The 22926-nt window shown below is 40.9% G+C and overlaps 1 protein-coding gene across 13 annotated transcripts; it reads right to left on the bottom strand.

The window, feature by feature from the left end:
* Window positions 1-129: 129 nt before the first annotated feature.
* On the bottom strand, window positions 130-22406 carry lrrfip2 (leucine rich repeat (in FLII) interacting protein 2). 13 transcript variants are annotated; one of them, XM_058058251.1, is made up of 27 exons: window positions 22188-22406; window positions 21081-21242; window positions 15720-15806; window positions 13758-13820; window positions 13150-13206; window positions 13010-13048; window positions 12798-12869; window positions 12608-12655; window positions 12435-12500; window positions 11753-11842; window positions 11302-11361; window positions 10670-10723; window positions 10519-10575; window positions 10070-10141; window positions 9803-9916; window positions 8196-8237; window positions 7671-7802; window positions 7222-7293; window positions 6458-6628; window positions 5538-5630; window positions 5154-5246; window positions 4425-4526; window positions 4015-4147; window positions 2509-2679; window positions 2351-2430; window positions 2161-2265; window positions 130-839 (listed from the first exon to the last, which is right to left on the bottom strand). In XM_058058251.1, exons 2-27 carry the CDS (start codon window positions 21168-21170, stop codon window positions 729-731), a joined length of 2274 nt encoding a protein of 757 aa, XP_057914234.1. In that variant the 5' UTR covers window positions 21171-21242; window positions 22188-22406; the 3' UTR covers window positions 130-728. The 13 variants fall into 13 exon arrangements, with proteins under 13 accessions (XP_057914234.1, XP_057914235.1, XP_057914236.1 ...); XM_058058252.1 differs by lacking the exon at window positions 12608-12655; XM_058058253.1 differs by lacking the exon at window positions 13758-13820.
* Between the last annotated feature and the right edge of the window lie 520 nt (window positions 22407-22926).

The following is a 22926-nucleotide window of genomic DNA, read 5'->3' as shown; positions in this document are numbered from 1 at the left end:
TTGCAATGCCAATATAAGTGTGGAAAAATCAAAGACTGACCAACGTTTCCACAGGAGGGGACTGAAAAACCAGAATTTTCCATGAATGTACATGAGGATAAAGGACGACATTCAAAATAAGATGCACACTTCTGTAAATTACACATTTATTTTCAAGAATCATTTAAATATTGAAAAAAAGGAAACTGCAGCAGTTGGTTGTGTGTGTGTGTATATATACTGTATATATACATATATATGTTCCATCTGCACCTCTTTAAATACATAATGTACCAGTTGAAACAGTTATTGTTTGATGGAGCAGTGGGACCGCTAGTGTGAGAAGGCACTTTGACTGTGAGGGAAGCTGGAAGGTGCAGGGCCAGAGCGGCTGTGACAGTCTTTTAAAAGCATCATGATACTCATCCATGCAACTTAACAAAACAGCCAAGCTCCCAGCCAGAATCAAGTAAATTCTTGCCAATAACATGTTGCAGAACAAAAAATGAAAGTAGAGATTTCCTCACATGTATCTCCCAAGTTACGTTTGAGCCTTGGCAACTGTCGGCCGGAACAAAGCAAAACTTCTTGCTCTCTTTTTGTCTTATTTTTTTGCTTGAAGTTCTCAAGTGTTTTTGGTGAGCTACACATGTTGAAGTGTTAGAGCTGGACAGCACATGTTCTCTGGGCGCTACATGGCAGTCTGAGGTGTGACTTTTAAGGGCTTCTGTGGCGATGCTGGCTGGGCCTCACTGCTGGGAGAGGAGAGCGTTCCTGTTGGCCTTCATCTTTTCCAGACGCTTTACGAGGTGGTTGTTGGTCATCTCCATCTCTTCTATCTTGTCGAGAGCCGTGCGTAACTGCCAAGCAACAGAAGTTGTGTTGTGTTACTGTACAGTATGAGCAATGATGTTGCGTTTGACTAGTTTTGTGCCAAAGAAAAGTCTGGTGCAAGACATTTCACCTGGTGTTAGCATTATTCTAACATGCTACCATTGTACAAGCTGCACTGTTGGCTCGCTCTCCCTGTTCCCAGGGCGAGTTGGCTCCACTGTCCGCGCTCAACCCACAGTGGTTAAATCTATCATTCATCAACACACGGGAGGTGCGATATAAGTGTGGAGAAAGGACAGTCAAGTTTCGTGTTGTTTTGGGGTGGTAGCCTGTTTGGTCTTTGCAATAAAGAGATTGTCAATCAAGCGCCTCTTTGTCCTCCCAACGTCTCAGTAGACGATCTTTATCCTGATGGTGATGGTCACATGATGTGACAGGTTCTCCACCGTGTTTGTAACCACAAAACAAAAATAAAAATAAGCACTTGGAGCACCAACTGCAAAATTGACATCAAGTTAACTGGAAGACCGGAGGAAGGCCCAAGTATTTGTTGTCCAAGACATCCAAGAACTGGACCAATATGGACGATTACATCACGTCAACCACAAGGAAAGACTGTATTTATTCATTCAATTTCCTTAACACAGTTTGCGTGTTCTCCCCGTGCATGCGTGGGGTTTTGTCCAGGCACTCCGGTTTCCTCCCACATTCCAAAAACATGCTAGGTTAATTGGCCACTCCAAATTGTCCATAGGTATGAATGTGAGTGTGAATGGTTGTTTGTCTATATGTGCCCTGTGATTGGCTGGCCACCAGTCCAGGGTGTACCCCGCCTCTCGCCCGAAGACAGCTGGGATAGGCTCCAGCATGCCCACGACCTCCGTGAGGATAAGCGATAATGAATGAAAGAATGAATTTCCTCAACACTGCACAAGGTCTTTCCTTTCACAGAGGTGACAAAATGTATATGACAATTGTAGGAAAGTGAACTATTGTAAGTGTCAGCAAGTAAAAGTTATGGTGTGAATGAATGATCTTGTAATAGACATGGTGATATTCCTTCATGTAAGTTGTTATGCACGTCTGAAAGAAATAAACATAGCATACTTAGCATACCAACCATGCAGCCCTACTCTACTGCATCAACCAGAACACCAACAAATTGGAGTGAAAGTGATTGGAGTGAAGTTCAGAGTGAGTATCAGTACGTCGGCATTCCGACAACTCGGGTATGTTCAGTGCAGGTGTTCCTAGCGTCACTAGACTGGTTTCCCCATGTTGCTGATGGAGAGACTTTGTGGCCGACCATCCCTAACTTCACACGTTGAAGTTCATCATTGTACGTACCTCCCTCTGGAGTTTGCGCTTTTCTGCTTTAAGCTCATCTTCTATTTTCTCATAGTTGTCAGCTGATGCCTTGTACCTGGACACTTGTCCTTCAAGTCTGTTTATCTGCGGGGACACACAGATGAGGGAATTTGGCTTGTTTCCTTATTTGTGAATCAATCATCATCATCATCATCAATCCATGACTTACATTTTGTTCCATCGTACCCATTTCTTGTTCTGCCTTCGAAAGCTTGAATTTATATTCACTAATCTGTCTATTGGCATCTCCTGAAGACAAAACAGTTTTCAACTGCAGGAAGAAGATGGGCTGATGCATTTCAATTCATAACGATGCGCTCGACTTACTCTGCATTTCAATGAAGTGTAGGTCTGTACCGTTCTCCATCTTGTCGCCATCGGTGTACACACTGTCCACCTTGGAGTGTTTCTGTCGCTCCTCCTCCAGCTGATTCTTCAACTTCCTGATCTGAGACAACAGCTCATCCTTCTCCTCAGCTAACTTCCGTAGCCTGACATCTAGATAGATGTAGATAGCATAGACGTGAACATGATAGGAGCGAAAGCCCCTTTTCCCACTGCATGGTATATCGTATCAGTCAGAAAGAGACATGCTCATGTTGGGATGTCAAAGGGGCGTGGCTTAGACTGCCTGCGCTTCAAAAGCGTGCTTTTGCTTTACTATTGAAACAAGTTTGTACGTTAGCAGGAGCACTGCCTTGCTCGAGGGCACCTCACACTCAACAGCAGTCCAGAAGCAGATAGATTTATTGTTTTGGTGTCATATTTGTGCTAGTAATGTGCACAGGCCACAGAAGGTATCGTGTATTTACACATGGGGTGTCAATAATTCAACTGCTATTATCAAGGCTGGCATGTTGCTGCTTGACCAATGTGTGACCACCTGGAACAGCCTCTATTGTGTATGTGCAGACATGGGGAGGTGAGCCGCTACTGTGCGATGGAAAAGATAAGATTAAGATGATTAACACTAAGACTGGAAGCTTCATTAGCACCCGAGAGAAGTATGCTCAATAGTGGGTCTGTACCGTCCTTGTCTCACGAGTTGACTCTCAAGTCGGGATGCGTACCTAAACTCAGTCTGCCACCTGCAACATGCGCTTGAAGGTGATATTGTGTGAGTAACGTCTCTGTCGCTCTCCACATATAACACATATCCACCATTACAACACAAGTATGTCATTACATACACTTTGTTCTTCTCAACTGATAAGAGACTCCCTCGTGAAGGATTAACTTGCATCACCCATTTGTGTATCCATTATCAATTTCTGCTTGAATTGTGTGGAATGTATGTCACCTGCCTGGTCCGGCCAACCTCGTCTTCCACCTGGACTCAAACCAGGGTCGAGTCCAGAGAGCTAGGTATTATTTTATTACTCATACAGTGTATATCCGTAACATGTATGCACTTAAAGTACTGTAACATTTTGCGCTTTTTTTTTTTGCAAATTCCGTGTGTTCTAATAAGCTGCTGGTTTGGATATGATAATTATGAAGATTTCTTCGTGGGGGTTTTCAGTATTTAAATTACTAATAACAAATAATAATAATTACTAGTACATAATTAATTATTCTGTTCAACAAAGCATTGTTTTTGGACAAAAGTTTTCTGTTTTCTTTTTTTTTTAAATACCAATTTGGGGAACATTTAAGCACCAGTCCCATTTCAAAAGTACCAATTTGTTACCAATTTTACCAATATGATACAAGTCAGCTGGACTCGTCTGTCATGGCAAAGACCAGTTGTCATGCCAATCTACCACTCAACCCAACAGTGACAACCGGGCCTGAACAAACGCGAGTCATTAAAAAGCCGTGGATAGGACTCACCAAGCGGGCCCTCTCCAGCAGACTCCAGCACCTGAGCGGCCTCCTGTGAGACCACAGTGATCCCCGACGACAGGGGCTCATGGTTGATATCTCCGTTTGGTGTGCCATCTGGAATGATGACCAACCCATGTGTCTGTCAGAAAATAAACGAGGAGTGTGAGGTGGTTTGTGGCACCCTGATAAATATTCTGTGGCTAACTAAACCAATCATGCTGCTTGAAGGGACACAGTAGTGACGCCACAATTCCACAATCAAAGGCAGAAGCTTTGGTAACTGCTCTAGTGGTCATTTATAACAAGTAAGAACAACACTTAACCCAAAATGGACATTCCAATTATAGAAAATATCATTATTGGCCAGCAACTGACATCCCTGTGCTTTATTGGCACCAGAGTTTAGGATGACCTACCTCTGCTGGTTTGGCCTTCCCCTTGAGGTCAGCAAGCTCATCTCTGAGCTCGTCTCTCTCATTCCTAATGCAATCAAAGTACTCTTTCTGCCTCTCTAGGGCCTGGCCGCACAGACGAGAGAAGACAAGAATGGACAAGAGGCAGAGAAGTTGGGACAGCGGACAGACATGCAACAGCACATGCTGCAGTGCATCATGCACAAACATGCGCTGTGCATGCCAAAGCAACAGTGAGAATGTAGAAAGATGAAGGTACAAATGCATTGTCACACAGAGGAAGCTAGTGGGAAAGATGTACAAAGAGGGAGGGATGACAAAGTATGGAAGGACGGAAACACTGACACTTCATGGCCTGTCAAACTGATTTACAAGTGAAATGTTCACATCATGCTAAATGATAACAAGCTCTCATTACACTAGCAAACATCACGGAAGTTTACATAACACTAGGCATGTTTTTAATCAGCAGTATGTCCACAGCAAAAACCACTTAAACCACAAGGTTTTCACTGTTAGCTGTAAAGTCACAATTAAAAACCTTGTTATTCTGACATGCACAAACTGCTACATGTGAGTATGGTTCGGTCCAGATGTGCTACAGTCTATAACACAAGGGTCCATTTTGCAGTGAACACGAGAGACAAAAGATCTGTGTGGTTTCAAACAGCTAGAAAGCCCAACCATCTTTTGCCTCTCAGTCTGTCGCGGGATCTATGTGGGACCTCCTACCCCGATCTTTTTGTCCTTCCAGTTTATCGTTTCCTGCAGGTCAAACACCTCTCTGGTGAGAGCATCTAACTTTGTCTGCACTTGGTGGTTCTCCTGGAGATGTAATGAACAGTAACACAATGGCAAGTACAAGATAGGAAGGAAAATGGAAAAAAAGGCAGAATAAGCAAAATGCACATACAGACAGTACGACAGGGTGAGAACGCACTTTTTTGTCATCACTGACTAAACAAAACAGACATGACCAAAGGTGGCCATTGACCATCAACCCTTATCCTTCACAGTCCCTCGCCAGGGGCCTGCACAGAGCCACTGGCACCTTTCATGGCGCTGACAAAATTGCAGACTGATGTGGTGACAGGAAAGCAGCAACAGCAGACGTACCTCAATAAGTTCATCTCTCTGGCGGATTCCCTCTTTCAGTTCTTCTTGCTTATGTTGCAGGACAATACATGAGTGCTTTTGCCTTTCTAGTTCCTGAAATAAAGAGGAGAATGTTTCATGACCCAAAACATACATTCAGCACATAAATCTTGACACTTTACTCTTGTGGTTTTTCAAAAATATGTGACTATGTCGTGCAGCAATAACAAGGCTTATTATTAGTCAGGAAATATCATGTTTAGGCAAATTTTATGCATTTTTTGGCAAAAATTAAGCATGCTCAAAGATAATAATGTCTTTACAAACTAAAACATACATTTAAAGCATTCAGAAGACATGACGCTGCAAGGTATTCTTCAGGCACACAAGCATATGACTTGATCGCCCGAACAGCAGTCTTTCATTGCAGGTTTGAATGATCTCACAACAGGTAAAATTAGGCCTGTCATGGTAAGTTTCCCTTTACGACAATTCATTCACTTTCTACCGCTTCTCCTCACGAGGGTCGTGGGTGTGCTGGAGCCTATCCCAGCTGGCTTCGGGCGAGAGGCAGGGTACACCCTGGACTGGTCACCAGCCAATCAGAGGGCACATATAGAAAAACAACCATTCACACTCACATTCATACCTATGGACAATTTGGAGTTGCCAATTAACCTAGTATGCATGTTTTTGGAATGTGGGAGGAAACCGAAGTACCCGTAGAAAACCCACGCACGCACAGGGAGAACATCCACACAGAGATGTGCAATCGAGGGTGCAATCGAAATAATTTAGAAATGTATAAACAGGATTTCTATGCTCTAACAACATTTAGAACAAGCAATATAACAATTGCCTTATCAAAAATGAAACTAGGGATTCATATTGTATTGTATTCAGCTGGTGATTTAAAACAACAATGAATTTATGCTCTTTACCTTTGACTTCTCTTCCAGCTCCCGTTTCATCTCGGACATTTGCTCCTCCATCTCTTCAATGACGTCTTTTAATGTGTCCACTTGATAGATGAGGTTTCCCTTGTCATTGTCCAGCTGCGCATTCGATACCATTGCTTTCTTATACTTCTCCTCCACCTCTACAAGGGACTCCTGACATGAATTGGAGCATGTTAATAAAGTGATGAGGTTAGAAGCAAACTATTCAACTACATGTATTAAATCTGGTCAAAAAATGTAAATTGTGGGCAGCACAGAGGCAAGTATTTCCAAATTGGATATGGTTTTCAGATTTTCCAATTCTGGTCTTTTCAAGCCATTGTTTCATGGCTGCAATGCACAGTACCACAAAGAGAGTAACTGCTGGTGAACTAGGAAAGAAGATGACAAAAAGTAATCTACTTCAAATATGTTAGCTATGACCAAGCCTCAAGTCAGTCAAAGCTTGGTTTGACAGAGCCAGAAATTCAAAGCATGGCTACCGAGAGCATGCCACTCTGCCTTATATGAGCAGATAGATATGTGGGAGTGTTTTAATTTCTGACCGCGGACAAGAACTTCAGTAAACAAAGAAATGTGGGAACATCATGCAAAAGAAATGTCATTCCAATTCAGACAGGGAGCACGCAAATGGCTATGATGTTAGGCGGTATGGGGGTACGAGGGGAGACGCAGGGTTAGGTTAGTGATGCCATACTGCTCCCAGAGGACAAGAGAAGGCATGCTGTGAGCTCAGGCCCCTCTACCTTCAGCTCTTTAAGCCCTTGCATGTATCGCCCTTCTACATCCTGAATCTGGTCCTTTAGTTCATAGATATCCTGTGGAGTAGATGGAGGGAATGGTTGAACTGGGGGGGGATCAGAGGGTAGGGACGATCAAGGAGAGATAACAAAGCACCCGTACTGCCATCTCAAAGACAGTCCAGTTGGAATGCACAGGACCAGCACACCCAGATATAGGAAACACAGCTTTACAGGACACATGTCACATCCCGGTCTCCCGTGCACACAAAGGAAAAATTGGTAAAGTAAATGCTAAGATCAGCACAGTGGGCCAAAAAGAGATAATGCTTAGGGGAGATTTAAGGGCAGAGACAACCTACAATCACATTTAATATATAGCGTTTATTCCAAGCTTTTTACAATGTTAAACTATTTGACTACATAATGCTGTTAATGCTGTTTGTTTTCCTTACCCTAAGTTCACTCAGATTGGTGTCTGGGTCATAGACACTGCCGGTGTCTGTGCTTCCCCGTCGCGATGAGGTGCCACCCAAAGATGCCAGGGTGGCTGCTGATAGACCTGGGGTGGCACAGCGGGAAGATGGCTGGAAGCAAAACATGTAGAAAAATGGTAAAAAACAAACAAACAAAAAAACACAACACACACTTCACAAACACACAACAGTCTAATCATTCTCTGTGTGGGATTGTCACTGTGGCTTTCTTGCTTGTTACGCCGTGCTTTGATAAACCTGATAAACCTGCTCTTAAGATTCCAAGAGGTGTGCACATGTACAAAATCCAGGTTTTGATTTTTGTTTTGTTTAAAGGAGCTGCCATGTGCAACAGTATTAATGTCTGTGTCTGTTAGGATTCTTCTTAGCATGTGTGATTAGTAGCAAAACCGTGACAATTTGCTGTGTTTTGGTGGAATTTATAGTATTTTGGTGTTACTGAAGAAAATATAAATTCAACACGCAAATTAAGAGTGAACTTACCCGACTGTAATCTGAATACTGCTTGTCACATTTCTCGTCCAGCTGAAAAAAATACAGACAATTTATTAAATGACTGAGATGCTGAATATTTTGAGAAGCGAGAGACCATTTGTGATCATGCTCGGAGCTGTTGCCCTCTCTGAAAATTGGGGTAGTTAGTCCAAGTGAGTCAGTATAAGTGCCGAGTGTTCACTGTGGATGTCACGAGACACCCAACGCACGAGACGAGATTTCTTTTGCAATGTTTCAGAGAGCACACACTGTTCCATTTGTATTTACTTTGCTGGTCAAACGTCTCAGTGAGTGGTGACTGTAGAGATGAAGGACCTGTAGTTTTTTTTTTCCCAGATGGGAAAACTGGATCGGATGGATAGGTTTGAGGTGACAATATTAGTTTTGTTGCATTTCATGTTGCTACCTTAGTCGTTATTAACATTCCTACATGGGGCAGTGGCATTTGGGTTTGCAAGCATCTTCTTCCCTAATAACGTCTACTGCATTACCTCCTCAAGAGGCTCCATTCTTTTGCTGTGTGTGTATATAAGTTAGAAACCCCGCCTCACCCCACAGAGATAAAGCCACTGTATGACTGACAGGTGGTCTCACTCTGTTCGCCGTTGTTGTGTCCAGGTCCTGAACCAATGCATAGTGTGAAAATCCTTCCTGCCTGTTTGGAGGCGATAGATGAGGGGAACATACATGCATGTACATGGCAAAACAAAGACCAGCAAAATTATCCTGTTCATTTATTGTGTGATTAATTACCGTAATTTACCGGTAATTACCGCACTATAAGGCGCACTTAAAAGTCTTTACTTTTGTCAAAAATCGACAATGCACCTTTTGGTGTGGTGCGCCTTTTGTGTGTTCCAAAATCTGTAAGAATGTTGTTGTTCTGGGTTAGTCCTCCGCTTTGGTGAGTGTAGACCATTTCCTGCTGACACAGGGACGTAATACTACTCTGGCAGCGATAAACAGAGAACTGCATATGTTTATATGTTATATGTTTGACACCAGACTCTGACAATAATGAAAGAACCGGCATGCTTGAACGTGAACACGGAGGAAGCACCTGGCGAGTTACACATCATACGTTGAATGGACTACCTAAAGACAGACTGAAGCAATAATGAGAGAAAGTGGCATGTTTGATGGTGAAATTGACATGAACATGGAGGAAGCGTCTGGCAAGTGGAGCTTGGGCTAAGGTTTAATTGCTTTAATTTACTGTCTGAGTGTGTTGTTAAATAGTAGAATAAAGTTCAACTAAACTCACTGTTTTGCTTCTGTTTTCGCGAGACAGTTTTTTTTTCCGAAGGAGAAATGTTGCCACATCTTGCGAGATCTTGTGACATCACTAGTGCTCACAGATTCTACACATCTGATAACGATTCAACAGAAGGCTCCATTTTTCACACTGAATTAAAAAAAAATTGCACTGCAAACACTTCCAGTTATTAACTACACAAAGTTATACAGTCATTCACAAGATAGTCATTTACAATCAATTGTGAGATTAACCCTAAACCCAAATGTTAGTTTCAAACCATGCGTCAGTCATAAGAAATCATTCCATCGCTCTGTTGGGAACTGAAATGGCCACTTACAGTATCAAGATCTGGAATACGCAAATCATCCAGATCAGACACAATACTGCCCCTTCTGTTGGAGCGGCTGAAATAATCAGCTGCTGACTCACTAATGTCCGAGAAGTCAGACGACTACTTTCAATGCACGCAGGATGAAAGATGGACATAAGACACAGAAGAAAAAATACAACAATCAGTATGTGGTATTGACACCAAAGCAGGAAGGGCAAAAGCTGAAATATATCAATGACAAGCAAAGAGTACGGCTCAGTCCCTCAAGCTCACCGCACTGTCCCTGCGGCCTCTGCTGAAGCGTTCCTGGGACACGCTGCTCACAGTGTCATCATCTGAAGAAGACTGACATGGGCACGCACACACAAGCACACACCACAACACACGCCATGAGGATCCTAAGTCATGTTGGATGAAAGGACAAGGCGTTCACTGCACACTTCCTGTTCAAACTGCAATCCATGGATATCACTGTATCACTGTCAACACTACATTTAGTTTTCTCCAATAATAATCCTATGACTAATAATTCATGCTGTGAGTAATTCTATTTGATCAAAGTCATTTTTGACTCACACACGTTAAGGCTAATGATGGCATCCCTAAAAGTCAGCCAGATCAATATAAGACGAGATGGCTGAAGAAAAAGTTAGGTAGCCCTGCAGTAGGGACTTCTGTGTGTGATGGACATCATGCGGGTGGAAGCTGATTAGAGTGCTCACCGCAGGGCTGCTGCGAGTGGAGCTGGCTCCAGAGGAGTACCAGCTATATTCAGAGGGCTGTGGGGAAGGGAGTCAGGGCGGTAGATTAAGATGAATGTAGAAATCGAGTCAGAGACTGCCGTGGTGGTCGTTTCACATTCACAAGACTTACAGCTCTTGAACTGTGGCTTGAGCCGTAAAGAGCGGTGTCGTCATAAATCGAGGCCTGAGGGCACACATGGGAGACAATGCAGGACTCAGCAAAACATGAGAAGGAACACAGCTCTGCTGCTAGCTACTGGTTAGAGGGGGACATGCAATAAGCAGAGGCACTGTATTACATCATTTAATGTAGTTACCTTTTTTTTGCTGTCAGGTAATACAGTATGCGCTGTCTAACAGGGCAAAGGTCCAACAAAAGAAGTAAATGCTGTTAACTTTATTATCTATGTGAAACTACATTACATGTTTGGTGGGCACCCGGTGCTATTTACAGTGGCTTTAAATGTCAAACTGCAATACTGTATAAAAATGAATGCTACTATGTATAGGTCACAAACAGCCTACATTTTAAGATATATGATCTTTTGGCTTGATCAAACACCTAATCTGTCTAAGACATAAATCTGTGGCCTCTGCTAAGCACAGAGATTGTCCAGGATCTAAAAATAAAGAGACTGAGTCACCCTGCTTGGACACCCCAGCACATGTATATGGCCCAAAGTGAGGGGAACGGTAGAGAACTTCTGAAGGTACCTAAATGCATGCAGTGAAATAGTGCCCAAGCAGTACACAGAAACTGACCATGCTATAGCTACGCGGCAGCCCTGTGCCAGTGGTAGAGGAAGGGGAGGAAGTGATGGCCTGTGAAAAAAAGAGTAGGTAGGAAAACAGTATAATGTCTGTTCAGAAGACAAGAGAAAACTGTAACAGGAATATGAGGAGGAGAGAGGCTTGAGACACAAACAGGATGAATGTTTTGCTGTACTTACAAAATCGATCAACAAGGCCCACAACCAAAAGCTTTACTAAGCAAAACACTTAATGCTGATAGAGCTTTGCTATGCTATTACAAGTATTTAAATGATCAAACAATTTTTTTATTTAATCTAATTACACACTGATATCATGCAAACACTTTTAAATCAATTTAATTTAATAGTACATATACAATGACAGGCTTTAGTTCAATTCTCAGGTCTAAAAACCCAACATTTTGCATATAAAATGGTAATGAGCTGGAGAAGAGACAGACCCGTGGCTGATAGGAGGAGGTCGAAGGATGGGGCAGAATTTTGGTCTTCGTTAGGCTGGTGTAATTTCTTTTATCATGGTACAGTCCAGTCTAGAGAGGCAGCAAAATGATATAACCCCAAGTAATAGGCAATAGAAACATAAACAACTATATGTCACAATGCCATTTCAGATTCATATCAGTATATTGTATAAAAACACTAGCATTCAATGTTTAGGTCTGACTTTAAGTGTGCAACCGTAAATTATGTAGTCCTTGGTAAGTACTGCTTTTTCCATTTTTGAACTTGTAAAATGTGTATGCCAGAGCCTAAAGTATACATACATTGTTTAGAAACCATTGATTGGCTAGTCTGTTTCAGTCCTTTGCCTGCCAAACTTAAACTGCAGCATCATTAAAAGCTAAAGCACATATGCATCTGGGACACACAGACACAATAATGGACTATGATGGTTGTGAACAGCTCTGGTAACTGCAAGGGAATCAAGGCAAAACACTTATCTAAGCAACAGAATAACGTCTCAGGTTTAAGTCAAATACTGTATAAAATCACCACAAGCCACTGAATATTTGTCAATATTTATATAAAATATATAATATAATATATGATATTATATTACAAGCTCCATGCTATGAGTCACAGTAGATATAGTTATAAGTATTAGATATAAGTATTACTGACCAGCAGATCTTTCCTGGAGGAGCTAGAAGACTTTTTATGGCCATGTAGATCATTGTATACAGAACTCTGTTTCACCCAAAGGAAAAAAGTCACAATCTCAAGGAGTCAAAAATTATTAATCAGAAAGGTATGTGGGAGCAATAAATGGGAAGGTCAACACACTGAGTACATACAGTAGAACGCGAGCTCTTAAGAGTGGAGCTATTGGTCACATCATCAGACTGAAGAAAGAATAGGAGAAAGGACAGAGGGAAGGAAATTATATGGGTGGTGAAAAAACACATTGAGCCCCAACATGTCTCATTTACTAATCAATTTTCTACCAAAAACTAGACAAAAGTAAGTAATTCACAGAAAACGCACCAAGATGTCTTTTCTACGGGAAGTGGATCGACTCCTGTTTGAGCCCAAGTCACGGATGGATGATGAGGTTGACTTAAAATGTAGTACATAACAAACATTAGAAAACAATTACAAAAACACTTTTCTATCAATAATAATTGTTTTCAACTAATGGGGTTCCACAACAAGGACAGTATCTTTCTAGTTCTAGCAGGGGTGCAACATGTACGCACCCTGTAGCTGCGGACAGACATGACATCATCATTCTGGCCCTGTTGATGTTGAAACATTGAGTCACAACAGAAAAGCAGACAAAAGACAAGAGGAAAGGAAATGCAGGAAGAAAAAAAGGAAGTGGGGGGAATATACACACCCGATGACGGCTGCTTGATCTACTACTATTAGTGGCTCTAGCTTTTTCTGTGTCAGCCTGGAGTAAAGAAGGAAAGTGGATCAGGTTTAGAGGGTAAAAGAGGCCCATTTACAGGGGTAAATAAGGCCACACAGTTGTCATGCAAAGCCAAAACAATGCAATACAATCATCTAGTTTATGACCAAACTGATATGATACAATACGTATCTTTAGGTCATTTAATTTGTTATTCCTTCTACTACTGTATGACACATTAATTTGTGTATCAACTACTAAAACAAGTCACACTCTGATTAATACCATGCAAGGCAACATGCAAGGGAAATAAAGATTAAGTCAGTAGAAGCTTAAACTAAATAACTTGCTCTGTGTCCAAATTGTCCAAGCATCTTCCATGCAGTTTCCACAAATAAAGTCAACCGGAGCACAGTAAAACTGTCAATAGTCTGTATTTTACAGAGTTTCCAAAGCAAATACACACTACATTCCAGTGAGGTTCATTATGGTCAGTAACTGTGTAGTGCAGGGTCACGTCTGACTGCAATGAAACACCATACATCAGGCTGTGTTAGTGCAGTGAGAGTACTGCAACACTTGCACGCGCCTACCATCCACTGGTGGATCTGACCCCATTTTTTGCTGCTACTGCTGCTGGATGTGCGGTAAGAAAGCTGGACAGAGGGAAGGAAGTGCCAGGAAAAACATACAATCATACTACAGCCAAAACTGCTGAAATGTCAAAACTGGCCAGCAAATACTTTCAGAATAGACATGTTGGTGTTCCTGTGGATACCCAGCATGTTTTTCTTTCTGACGTTTTGTTTATGAATAGAACATGTATTTTGATGATCCAAACCAAATGAGCCCTCTGCATCAGGCAAAGGGTGTTTAAGTCGTCACTGTAGAAGATAATGTTAGTAGTTGCAGATGTAGCATTGTTGCTATGTCACACTGCACTAAGCAGCTTAACCAAAGCAAACCATTTTCAATACCATATCAAACCAGTGGAGTACTCTATAGCCTCAAAATTGTACTGCATCACAATATTTCTTGGCACTATTACAGTATTTCAGACATTACTCGAAAAGTGAGGTATGTCCCGATAAAACTTTTACACTTCCGACATATTGCAACCTTGAAAATCAGGTGATACCGACCTTGACTGACACAAATCATACACTTTCATGATTTACTTTGCAGTGTGTAATGTTAGAAAAGGCTTCATCAAGTCATATTACGCAAACTGGAAACGATAGTACCCAATGGTACATATGAGGAAAAAGTCACCTGTTTAATTCTTTATGCATGTGAGGTATAGTTTTATCCACAATAGAGTCACAGCTAGGCATAATATAGCAAGGTTCGAATTGCTCAATGAAATGTTTAAAGCAGTTCTGTGACACCACAGGAAAGGAGAGCATGAAGTTTTGTACATCGTTTTACTGCCACAAGGCTGACATCCCTCCTGCTCCTTGCTATTTTGTTAGCACACTAGCAAACACTGCTGTTGTGATTACAGGGGCTCTCTGTTGGGTCGCTGTTGGACAGACGTGCTGGGGAAGAGTGTGAAATCAACTGCTTTTTTGAGATGCAGGCCGATGTAATCTTTTTTTCGTTTGTTTTTTGCTGATATTAAACATACATTTTATAGTATAACAGCTTTGATCAGCTCAACCATATTTCTTAGTGTGATTTGGCTTGTGTAGTTAAACAAGGTGGTATTTCCACCTTTACCAGTATGATTGTATGCAGACATGTTGCTCTCACTTTATCTCATGCTTGACCTTGTAATGGGAGCATGTGATGGAAAGTGTCAGTGACTACGATGTCAATATGGCATGACTGTATTATGTCAAAAATTACATCACTATTAGTGTGGACTGTATGATGGCACAGCAGTAGATGCTTGTACGACAGTTAAAAGCAGCAGATAAAGCCAGCTTTGCTTTTTACAGAAAAAACAACAAAATATTGCTGGATTCATACTATTCTGGCATGCAGCATCCTCGCTGCCAGGGTCTGGTGTAATGTACAAAAACATGTAGGAGTGCAACATTGCTTCAACACAACCCAAGGAGCAAAGTGAATATAGAATATGAAACTTCACACCACTGAACCAACTTTACAGCTTCCCCTTTTACACAAGCTTCTTCCTGGCTCCGATAGAACCCCAGAAAGTGGAATATTGGCTGAGTGACAATTCTATGTTACTGTTGTTATGCCAAACACCAAGATGGAAAGAAGCTGCAATACACTCGACATGAACAGTCTATGTAAAAGGGGCTAAAGTTATTAGTATAGTACTTTCATCATCAATTTCAATTCCTGTGCATTTCCATAATTCCCTACGGGGAAAAGTCATGCTTTTAAATTCAAACGCATTGGAGGTCAACAAGCCCAGGACCGATTGTGTTTGAAATCAGAAGTTCATAATGCAATCGTTATGAACTGCATTCGAGTCCTTTGGTTGGATTACTTTTCGGTTAAATGAGGCTAACAAACCATCTTGGTTAGTGATGTCCAATTGGCTGTATTTATAGCATTTGTAGACGTATAAAAAGTATACATACCTCTTTCTGCTGCCGCTCAAGTTCTCTCATTCGAATATCCCTGGCCTCTGCCCGAGCTGCTCTTTTTGCTGCAAGCCTGGCCTCTGCCTATGGGACACAACATGAACACACTTGTTAGTCACTCAAAGATTTAAAATAACTCAGAAACAAAGACAGGCCAACAACAAATAATATGTTTGGGTATACAAATACTACATAGAGTGGGAGCTGAGCCAAAACAAAACCAACTCATCCTAATAATAGATAATGCTATAATATTATTAATATTATAATGCACACACCAATACAAAAACCTTTTGAACATATGACGCCATTGTTTTTTGGTACATCCACATTAATGACTTTTGATTTAATTTACTTCAACGATAAACATTACATTTTAAATGTAACTTAAACAACTTGAGGGTTTCAGATGAAAAATATATGAATTATGTGCTAGCGGTATGGGCGAATCTAAATAAACAGTTAACTAAATGTGTGCGGGAAACTACTGACCAACTACAGTGGTGCCGTTATCTAGGTCACCCGATGACAGTTGGTTTCAGAAATGCTAATTTTAAAGCCTTCTGGGGCAGATTCCAATAGAGCCTTAACATGCTGGTAAGCAACAGGACTAAACTAAAATATGAGTCATAACAGGCCTTGCACTGCCCTATGTGAACATGTGGAGGATTTTTAAAAAAATGGAAGAACAAAAAAACAAAAGACTACACAATTTGCTCACATCTTAACAGCAGGACTGGTGGACTGTTTTGGCCTTTAACAGAGTCACACACAGGCACCGAGGCAAGCAAGCCTTTCTAATGTGCCATTGCAATTACACAAACAAATACATTTCATATTGCTCTGGAACTGAAATCCTCCCACTAACGTAAAAACAAAAAACCTGCCTATAAATACATTTATGCGTACATCATCTCAATGAAGCCAGCATGCCAGGAATTTCTTATCTACTATCCCAGAGTTCTACGTCTGTGGGTAGTGACTGTTTCCTACCATATTTTTAACTGGTGTTGTCCCAATACAACTTTTTCACTTCCGATACAATACCGATACTTGAATACAACCTTGGAAGTAGCCCTATAACAATATTGAGCAGCTACCAACACAAATCATGCAGATGTTTATTATTTATGAACACAAATCATACTCTACAGTGCTTATCTTGTAGGAAAACTGATTAGCTGACATCACTCCTGCTCCTTGCTACTTTTTTAGCATTCTAGCAAAAACTGTTGTGATCACATGGCTCTGTCCAGTTGCTGGCTGGATGGATGGATAGATATGATTGATAGGGCAGAGAGTCATAAGGACTGCTTGTATCAGAGCGCCAATATTTGAGATGCAGGCCAATATAATCCAATACTGCCTCTTTTTTTGTTGTTGCTGATATTGGCCTCATATCCGACATCAACATTGGACCTCAATATCCTCACCTCTACCAAACCAAAGGTTATTTAACTTTTGGCTATACAACTATACAAAGGTTATACAACTGTGATGTATTTTAATGGCATAAATACACACAAAAAAGCTTTAACTAAGCTTTGGTAAACTTTGGTAGAACAACAGAATAAGTCTTACATTGGATTTTAACGAAAGAAAAATAAATTATGGTTATATGGTTACATATGCTTGGATTTTATTCAGCAAATATTGACTCAAAAATATATTGATCCCAACATTGTTGTTCCTCCAATATTTCATTTAACCTCTAGTCTGCCTAGAGGTTAAATGAAATATTGCATTGCGCAAAGTGAGGAGAGAATAATTAGGAAAAACCAATGAGAATCTGTCAAAAAGACGACTGGCCTTCTTCATTGCACCTGTTGAGCTGTCTGTCTGTCTGACGACCAGCTGAGCCCTCTGCCTCTGTCCTATCTATAGCCTATGCTCTCTGACTACCATGTCATGGGACTGCTCCTGTAACCAGAACAGAAGCTCAACCATCAACCAAACTGTGCTCGGAGAACGATTCATCAGAACACTTGTCGCTGAAGCAAATAACTTGCTGCTTTAATAATCAAATAACTGCTTTCAAAGACTGAATAAATGGCCGTTTGTGTGTGTGTGTGTGTGTGTGTGTGTGTGTACAAATTGTGAAGCCTTTCCTTGTTATTAAGGTAGATGTAGTCACAGATGCAATTCCAACTGCACATGATAGACACATATGGACACGCTTATTTTATTTTTTTTACACAGACGCGGGGGGGCGAACTCTTATTTTGAAGGATTGTTATGGAAGTGTTCCATTCTTGAGTTCCATTTGTGTTGACAATGTCTGTTCACAGCTAAGATGAGCTGCGTTCAAAAATAAACGTGCTTCTCGTATTTTTTCACTTAGAATCTGCAAGTCATTATCGGGCAATATAAAGCGTTCCTTACATTAAAGGTGTGAAAAACAATGTGGTGAAAATATACTCACCGAGCCCAAGTCACACACACACGACCACACGAGCGTGTTAAACTAAGCTAATTCACGCTCCGCAAGAAGAGATTCTGCCAACTTTCGCCAGTGTTTATCAGGTCAGGAAGGGGCTTTTTCGTGATTGTATCCACCATGATCCATCTCCCACACGAACATTACTTCTCCTCATACCATGTCAATTTCTGTGAGATTCTGCGTTAAACAGTAAATTCCGTTTTTATTAGCCAATTCCATGATTCTCTCTACAATTCCATGAATGTGGAAATCATAGGGCTCTATTTGGATAAAAACTGTATTGCCTGAACAGTGCTGCTAGAAGCCACCAGACTTAACTATGAAGTCACTAGTATGACTGACAATACAGTAATGTGGAAGTGGCAGTATGAAAATGTTCAGACCCCGTAGATGTTCCCCAACTGCAAAGCATTCTAGCATATAAGGCAGATGCTGCTGTGTAATGATGGCATTATAGAAACCAAAGCCAACTACAGGCTGAATAAATTCAAACACTGACCTCCTGCACCCCCCAAAGAGTTGATCTAATCACTGTTTTGTTGCAAAGAGATTCAAATTTAGAACCTGGCTGGGAGGGTGAGATGACTCATGCTTCTATGATTGGCCTACATGACTATAAAGAAAGCAAATGGAGCCTTGTGCTTAATGCCCAAGAATGGGGGCCTGGACAGCTTTCAGACAGGCCAGTCATTTTTAAAACAGATCAAGGAAAAACACACTAGTGTAAAGGTATGAAGTGCTTTACAAACCCTCACAAGCAGTGACAAATTGACTAATTTGTCTACTTGTATCACACACACCCAAAAGAACACTTACAGTATTCCAGGGGAAAAGAAAGAATGGCAGCTCTGCAGTGGAACAAAGTGGAGTCATCCCTTGGCAAGTTGTTACAAGCCAGGTACCTTCCCTGAGACAAAAACATCACAAGCCAACCTCTATGGCAAAAACAAGCTGGCCCTAGCAGAACTTGAATATCCACATAAGTAGAACATAATGGGCCCATTTGATGACACGTCTTTGACCTCTACACTTCAATACACCATTTTCTCCCGCATGATAGATTGTTTGAACTTGCCATTTATTGAAAAAAAGCCTGCTTTTTAAAATTATGTTGAGCTGTGATCCAGGGAAAAGACTTCTCTGTCGTGTCTAAACAAACACCGCCACCCAAACACAGTTTCCTCCGCTCTTTCTCGCGCTCATCCAATCAAAAGTCAGAACTCAGCCAGGATGCATTCAGGACCTAACAAAAAGTCTGCTATTTTTAACTCTTTAAAATAAAAATGTAAATTTTGCCCCACTCCCACTTAAGTGTAAAAACATATTCACGCATTGCACAGAGCCACAACAAAGAGGCAAAAGAACCATGTGCGGTTCCGTAGCCATGGGTTGCTGACCCCTGATCTAGGGCATAACCTCAGATTACAGTAATCCCTCCTTTATCCTAGTTACTTGGTTCCAGACCAAGTGAATTTCAGTGAAGTAGGATTCAAGATTATTAAACTCAATATTTACGGCGTTACAGCATAGAAAACCTGTTTATGATTTTCTAAATACAACTTTTAGCATAATTACAGCCCTCTAGACATAAAATAACACCCATATTGTCATCTTCACAGTCATATGACCCAATATAGTAGATAATATTAGAGAAAATTTGATATTTAAGACAACAATAAGACTCCTGCTCATGTGTGTTTCAATAAATGGGTTCCCGACATGTGGACAGGAAGTGACATATGGGGTTAAAGTTGAGTAACCTGTAACAGTAACCTGTGTTATTATTATGATGATGACTATTATTATTATGTTGTTGTTGTCATTGTGCTTGTGGCGAGATAAATAATGAAAAGAGCTACCAGAGCAAGCGCTACAGAAAAACAGATCAAACCATTTTTTTTTAATTATTCACAATTTTATCTATAAAAAAACTGAACAGTGGTAACACTCTTGAAAACATGAATATTTTCTATTTCCCGTACTTGTCCAGACCTGGAAATTTATAAAATCAAATTACATATTTTTCGTAGGAACCATGGAGGCCATTGTCAATGTTGAGTTTGGCTGATAACTATACAAAGATGCACATAATATAAATACCTAAAGTATCACATTACATTATATTATATTGTATAAATATAAAAAACATTTGTTAATATGTGACCGGAAGTAATCTTCAGTAAGGACTTTGATATTTACCTGTGTTATCATTTAAGTCATAGATCAATGTCCAAAAATGTTGAACAAAGTGCTGATAAAGACTACAATAGTATTTCAGATCAACTAATAAATCATCTCCATGTGCATGAAGAGGAAATTGTAATGATATGAACTGCAAGCTGAATGCAACAACACAGTAGAACCCCCATGTCCAAAAGGTCAAACGAAAACATGCAAAAATCAAATCAATCTTTCCCATAAGAAAAATCATGTAAAGCCACACGTTTCAGTATATATTATTTATTTAGTTTATACTTCTCCAGCAGGCGGAACCGTCATTACACACACTGGCCCCCCCTCACTTTCTGTTATGTGTTCCATACCATTCCCTCAGCAACCTTTATACTAATTCAATAGTGTTTAGTGTCGATAGTGGATTCACCTTCTTCGTCAAAGTTCTGGCACTTGCAACTTTTTTTGCAGCTGTATTTTAATCATTAAAAAAGCATAGATTCGCCTAACACTAAGAACTTCTATCCATTCTTCACAGAGACTGAGTTACCAATTCGTGGACGTTTTGTTTGGGCACTTGATTGCTTGGACAAGTGCCCTGTTTGGCTGTACAGTAACTGAGACAGCATACAAAAACAGGCGCACTTTAGCAATAATGTTCATTGAAATGAATTGAATCCAAAATTCCACTGTATTTCTAGTACATACACAGTCTTTCAATCATAATTTAAAACAGGTAAACTTACTTCTCGGGCAATGCTGCTCAAGGCCTCATCCTCTGCAGAGAACCTATCTTTTAGCGGGGCACGCTTCCTACCAGAGCCTTGTGTGCCCATGTTGCCTCACCAACTGTCGCTCCTCCAGTAATGTGCAAGGCTATGAAGGGAATTTAGACGGTAGAGAAAAACCTGGATGGGAAACAGAAGACACACAAAGATATGTGATCAATGTGATTAAGACTCCATATCACTCATAGACTCTCACTGACCAGCTCTTATCTCTAACTTGCATTCCTGCCAAAATACATCACTCATGTATGCAACAACAAGGGTTTGGGTAGTGGTGGGTGACATGAAGCAGTTTGAAATGTGACAAGTGAGACTACTGCAAACTTACCATTTGAATCAGGGACAGTGACAATAACGACGTCAAACTGGTTAGACCGTGCCTGATTGTTTTGACTACAATCTCCGCTTCACCATGAACACCGTGACGCCCGACTGATTGACATTTTATAAAGTTGCCAGATCATATTTAAGTAAGGAAAATCACTAAAGTGGGAAAGGTGCCTAAATAAGGACGTGTCCATTTGCGTCGGGCCGTGGATAGTGTATGATGGTCTAAACGAGTCAAGAAAATCTGGCTATATTTGTTTTAACAGTCACACAATGGATCATGCATGAGTTAACCCACCAAATTCAAATTGCTAACGTCACTGCAGCCTTACATTCAAGAATTTACACAATCCTTACCCACAAACAAATAGACAACACATCAAATCGATAAAAACGAAACCTTTGTGTTTACAAAATGTGTGCAAATACCCTGCAAAAGATTGCGGGCTAACATTAAAGGAAAGGTTACGTTAGCCAGCTTACTGGTAAGCTAGCTACACTTGCTAACTAACGTTTGTCCTCCAATAACTGTATCAAATAAACATTAACCTGACCTGATTATACACAAAATGTGAAGTGTTCTACAACATTGTCCCTCCCTACCCAATACAAAGAGTGTTAATAGAGTGGATTGATTAAGCTGGGTTAGCTTGGCTAGCACTGACGCTAACACAAGACTTCCAAGAGATAGACAGGGGCAACCTGGCACTGCTCTTCCACTCGGAAAAGTAAAGTTACCTTTGCGACGTCTTGAAATATCAGGCGACTCGGCAATTGTGTTGTCCTTTCTCCTTTGCGGTTTAAGGGTCCGACATTAGTCCTGTCTTTGGAATTTGGAAGTGTTTTTTGTCCACAATGACAGCTGTCATCAGTCCGCCTTTCCACCACTGCTCTCCTTTCCTTACCCAGCCTCCACACTGGTTAGCTCAAAAGTTCCCGGATGTTGGGAAAATGAGGGCGTGATGGCGCAAGCAGACAAATGTGGACGAGTTTCAGTACACAGTTGAGGGCAAGTTCTTACACGAATTTAAAACGTTACAAAGCTATTACAACATTATGCCAGCCATCAGTGCCTTTTTCTTATAGTCTTTGTGTTTTATTACATTAAAAATTTTGCTTTATTTAAATTTCAGGCCTCTGAAAATGTATGAAATGAGAACATAAAATATCTTAATAGGTGAGCTCATAGATATTGATAGGTGCCGCGTCGAGCGCTGAGCCGTACGTCAGCGTCGCCGCCATATTGGGTGGGTCAAGGCTGCGCTGAAAATGAATTAGTAAATGCACTTACTTTAAGCAGGGTAACTTTAAGTTAATTCATGTCTTTCTTACATTCACACGCGCAGTAATACACTTGGGGAAACAGTTAGGCATCCAAAACAAAGTATATTGCATTTGTACAATGTGATTGTTTTTGGTGCCGAACTCAGTGTGTGTGTGTGTGTGAGAGAGAGAGCGAGAGAGAGAGAGAGCGAGA

The sequence above is a fragment of the Doryrhamphus excisus genome, chromosome 20 (genome assembly GCF_030265055.1).
Source record: "Doryrhamphus excisus isolate RoL2022-K1 chromosome 20, RoL_Dexc_1.0, whole genome shotgun sequence".
Classification (NCBI taxonomy): Eukaryota; Metazoa; Chordata; class Actinopteri; order Syngnathiformes; family Syngnathidae; genus Doryrhamphus; species Doryrhamphus excisus.
The sequence above is the reverse complement of the archived record's forward strand: the minus strand, read 5'-3'. Positions and strand labels throughout refer to the sequence as shown.

Excerpts from the sequence above, each read along its gene's own strand:
- lrrfip2 (XM_058058251.1), bottom strand. The coding sequence starts at position 21,170 with ATGGGCACACAAGGCTCTGGTAGGAAGCGTGCCCCGCTAAAAGATAGG. Across the intron at positions 13,049-13,149 it reads GATCAAGCAGCCGTCATCGG|GGCCAGAATGATGATGTCAT; the intron begins GTGTGTATATTC and ends CAACATCAACAG. Across the intron at positions 6,629-7,221 it reads AAGGGCTTAAAGAGCTGAAG|GAGTCCCTTGTAGAGGTGGA; the intron begins GTAGAGGGGCCT and ends AATTCATGTCAG.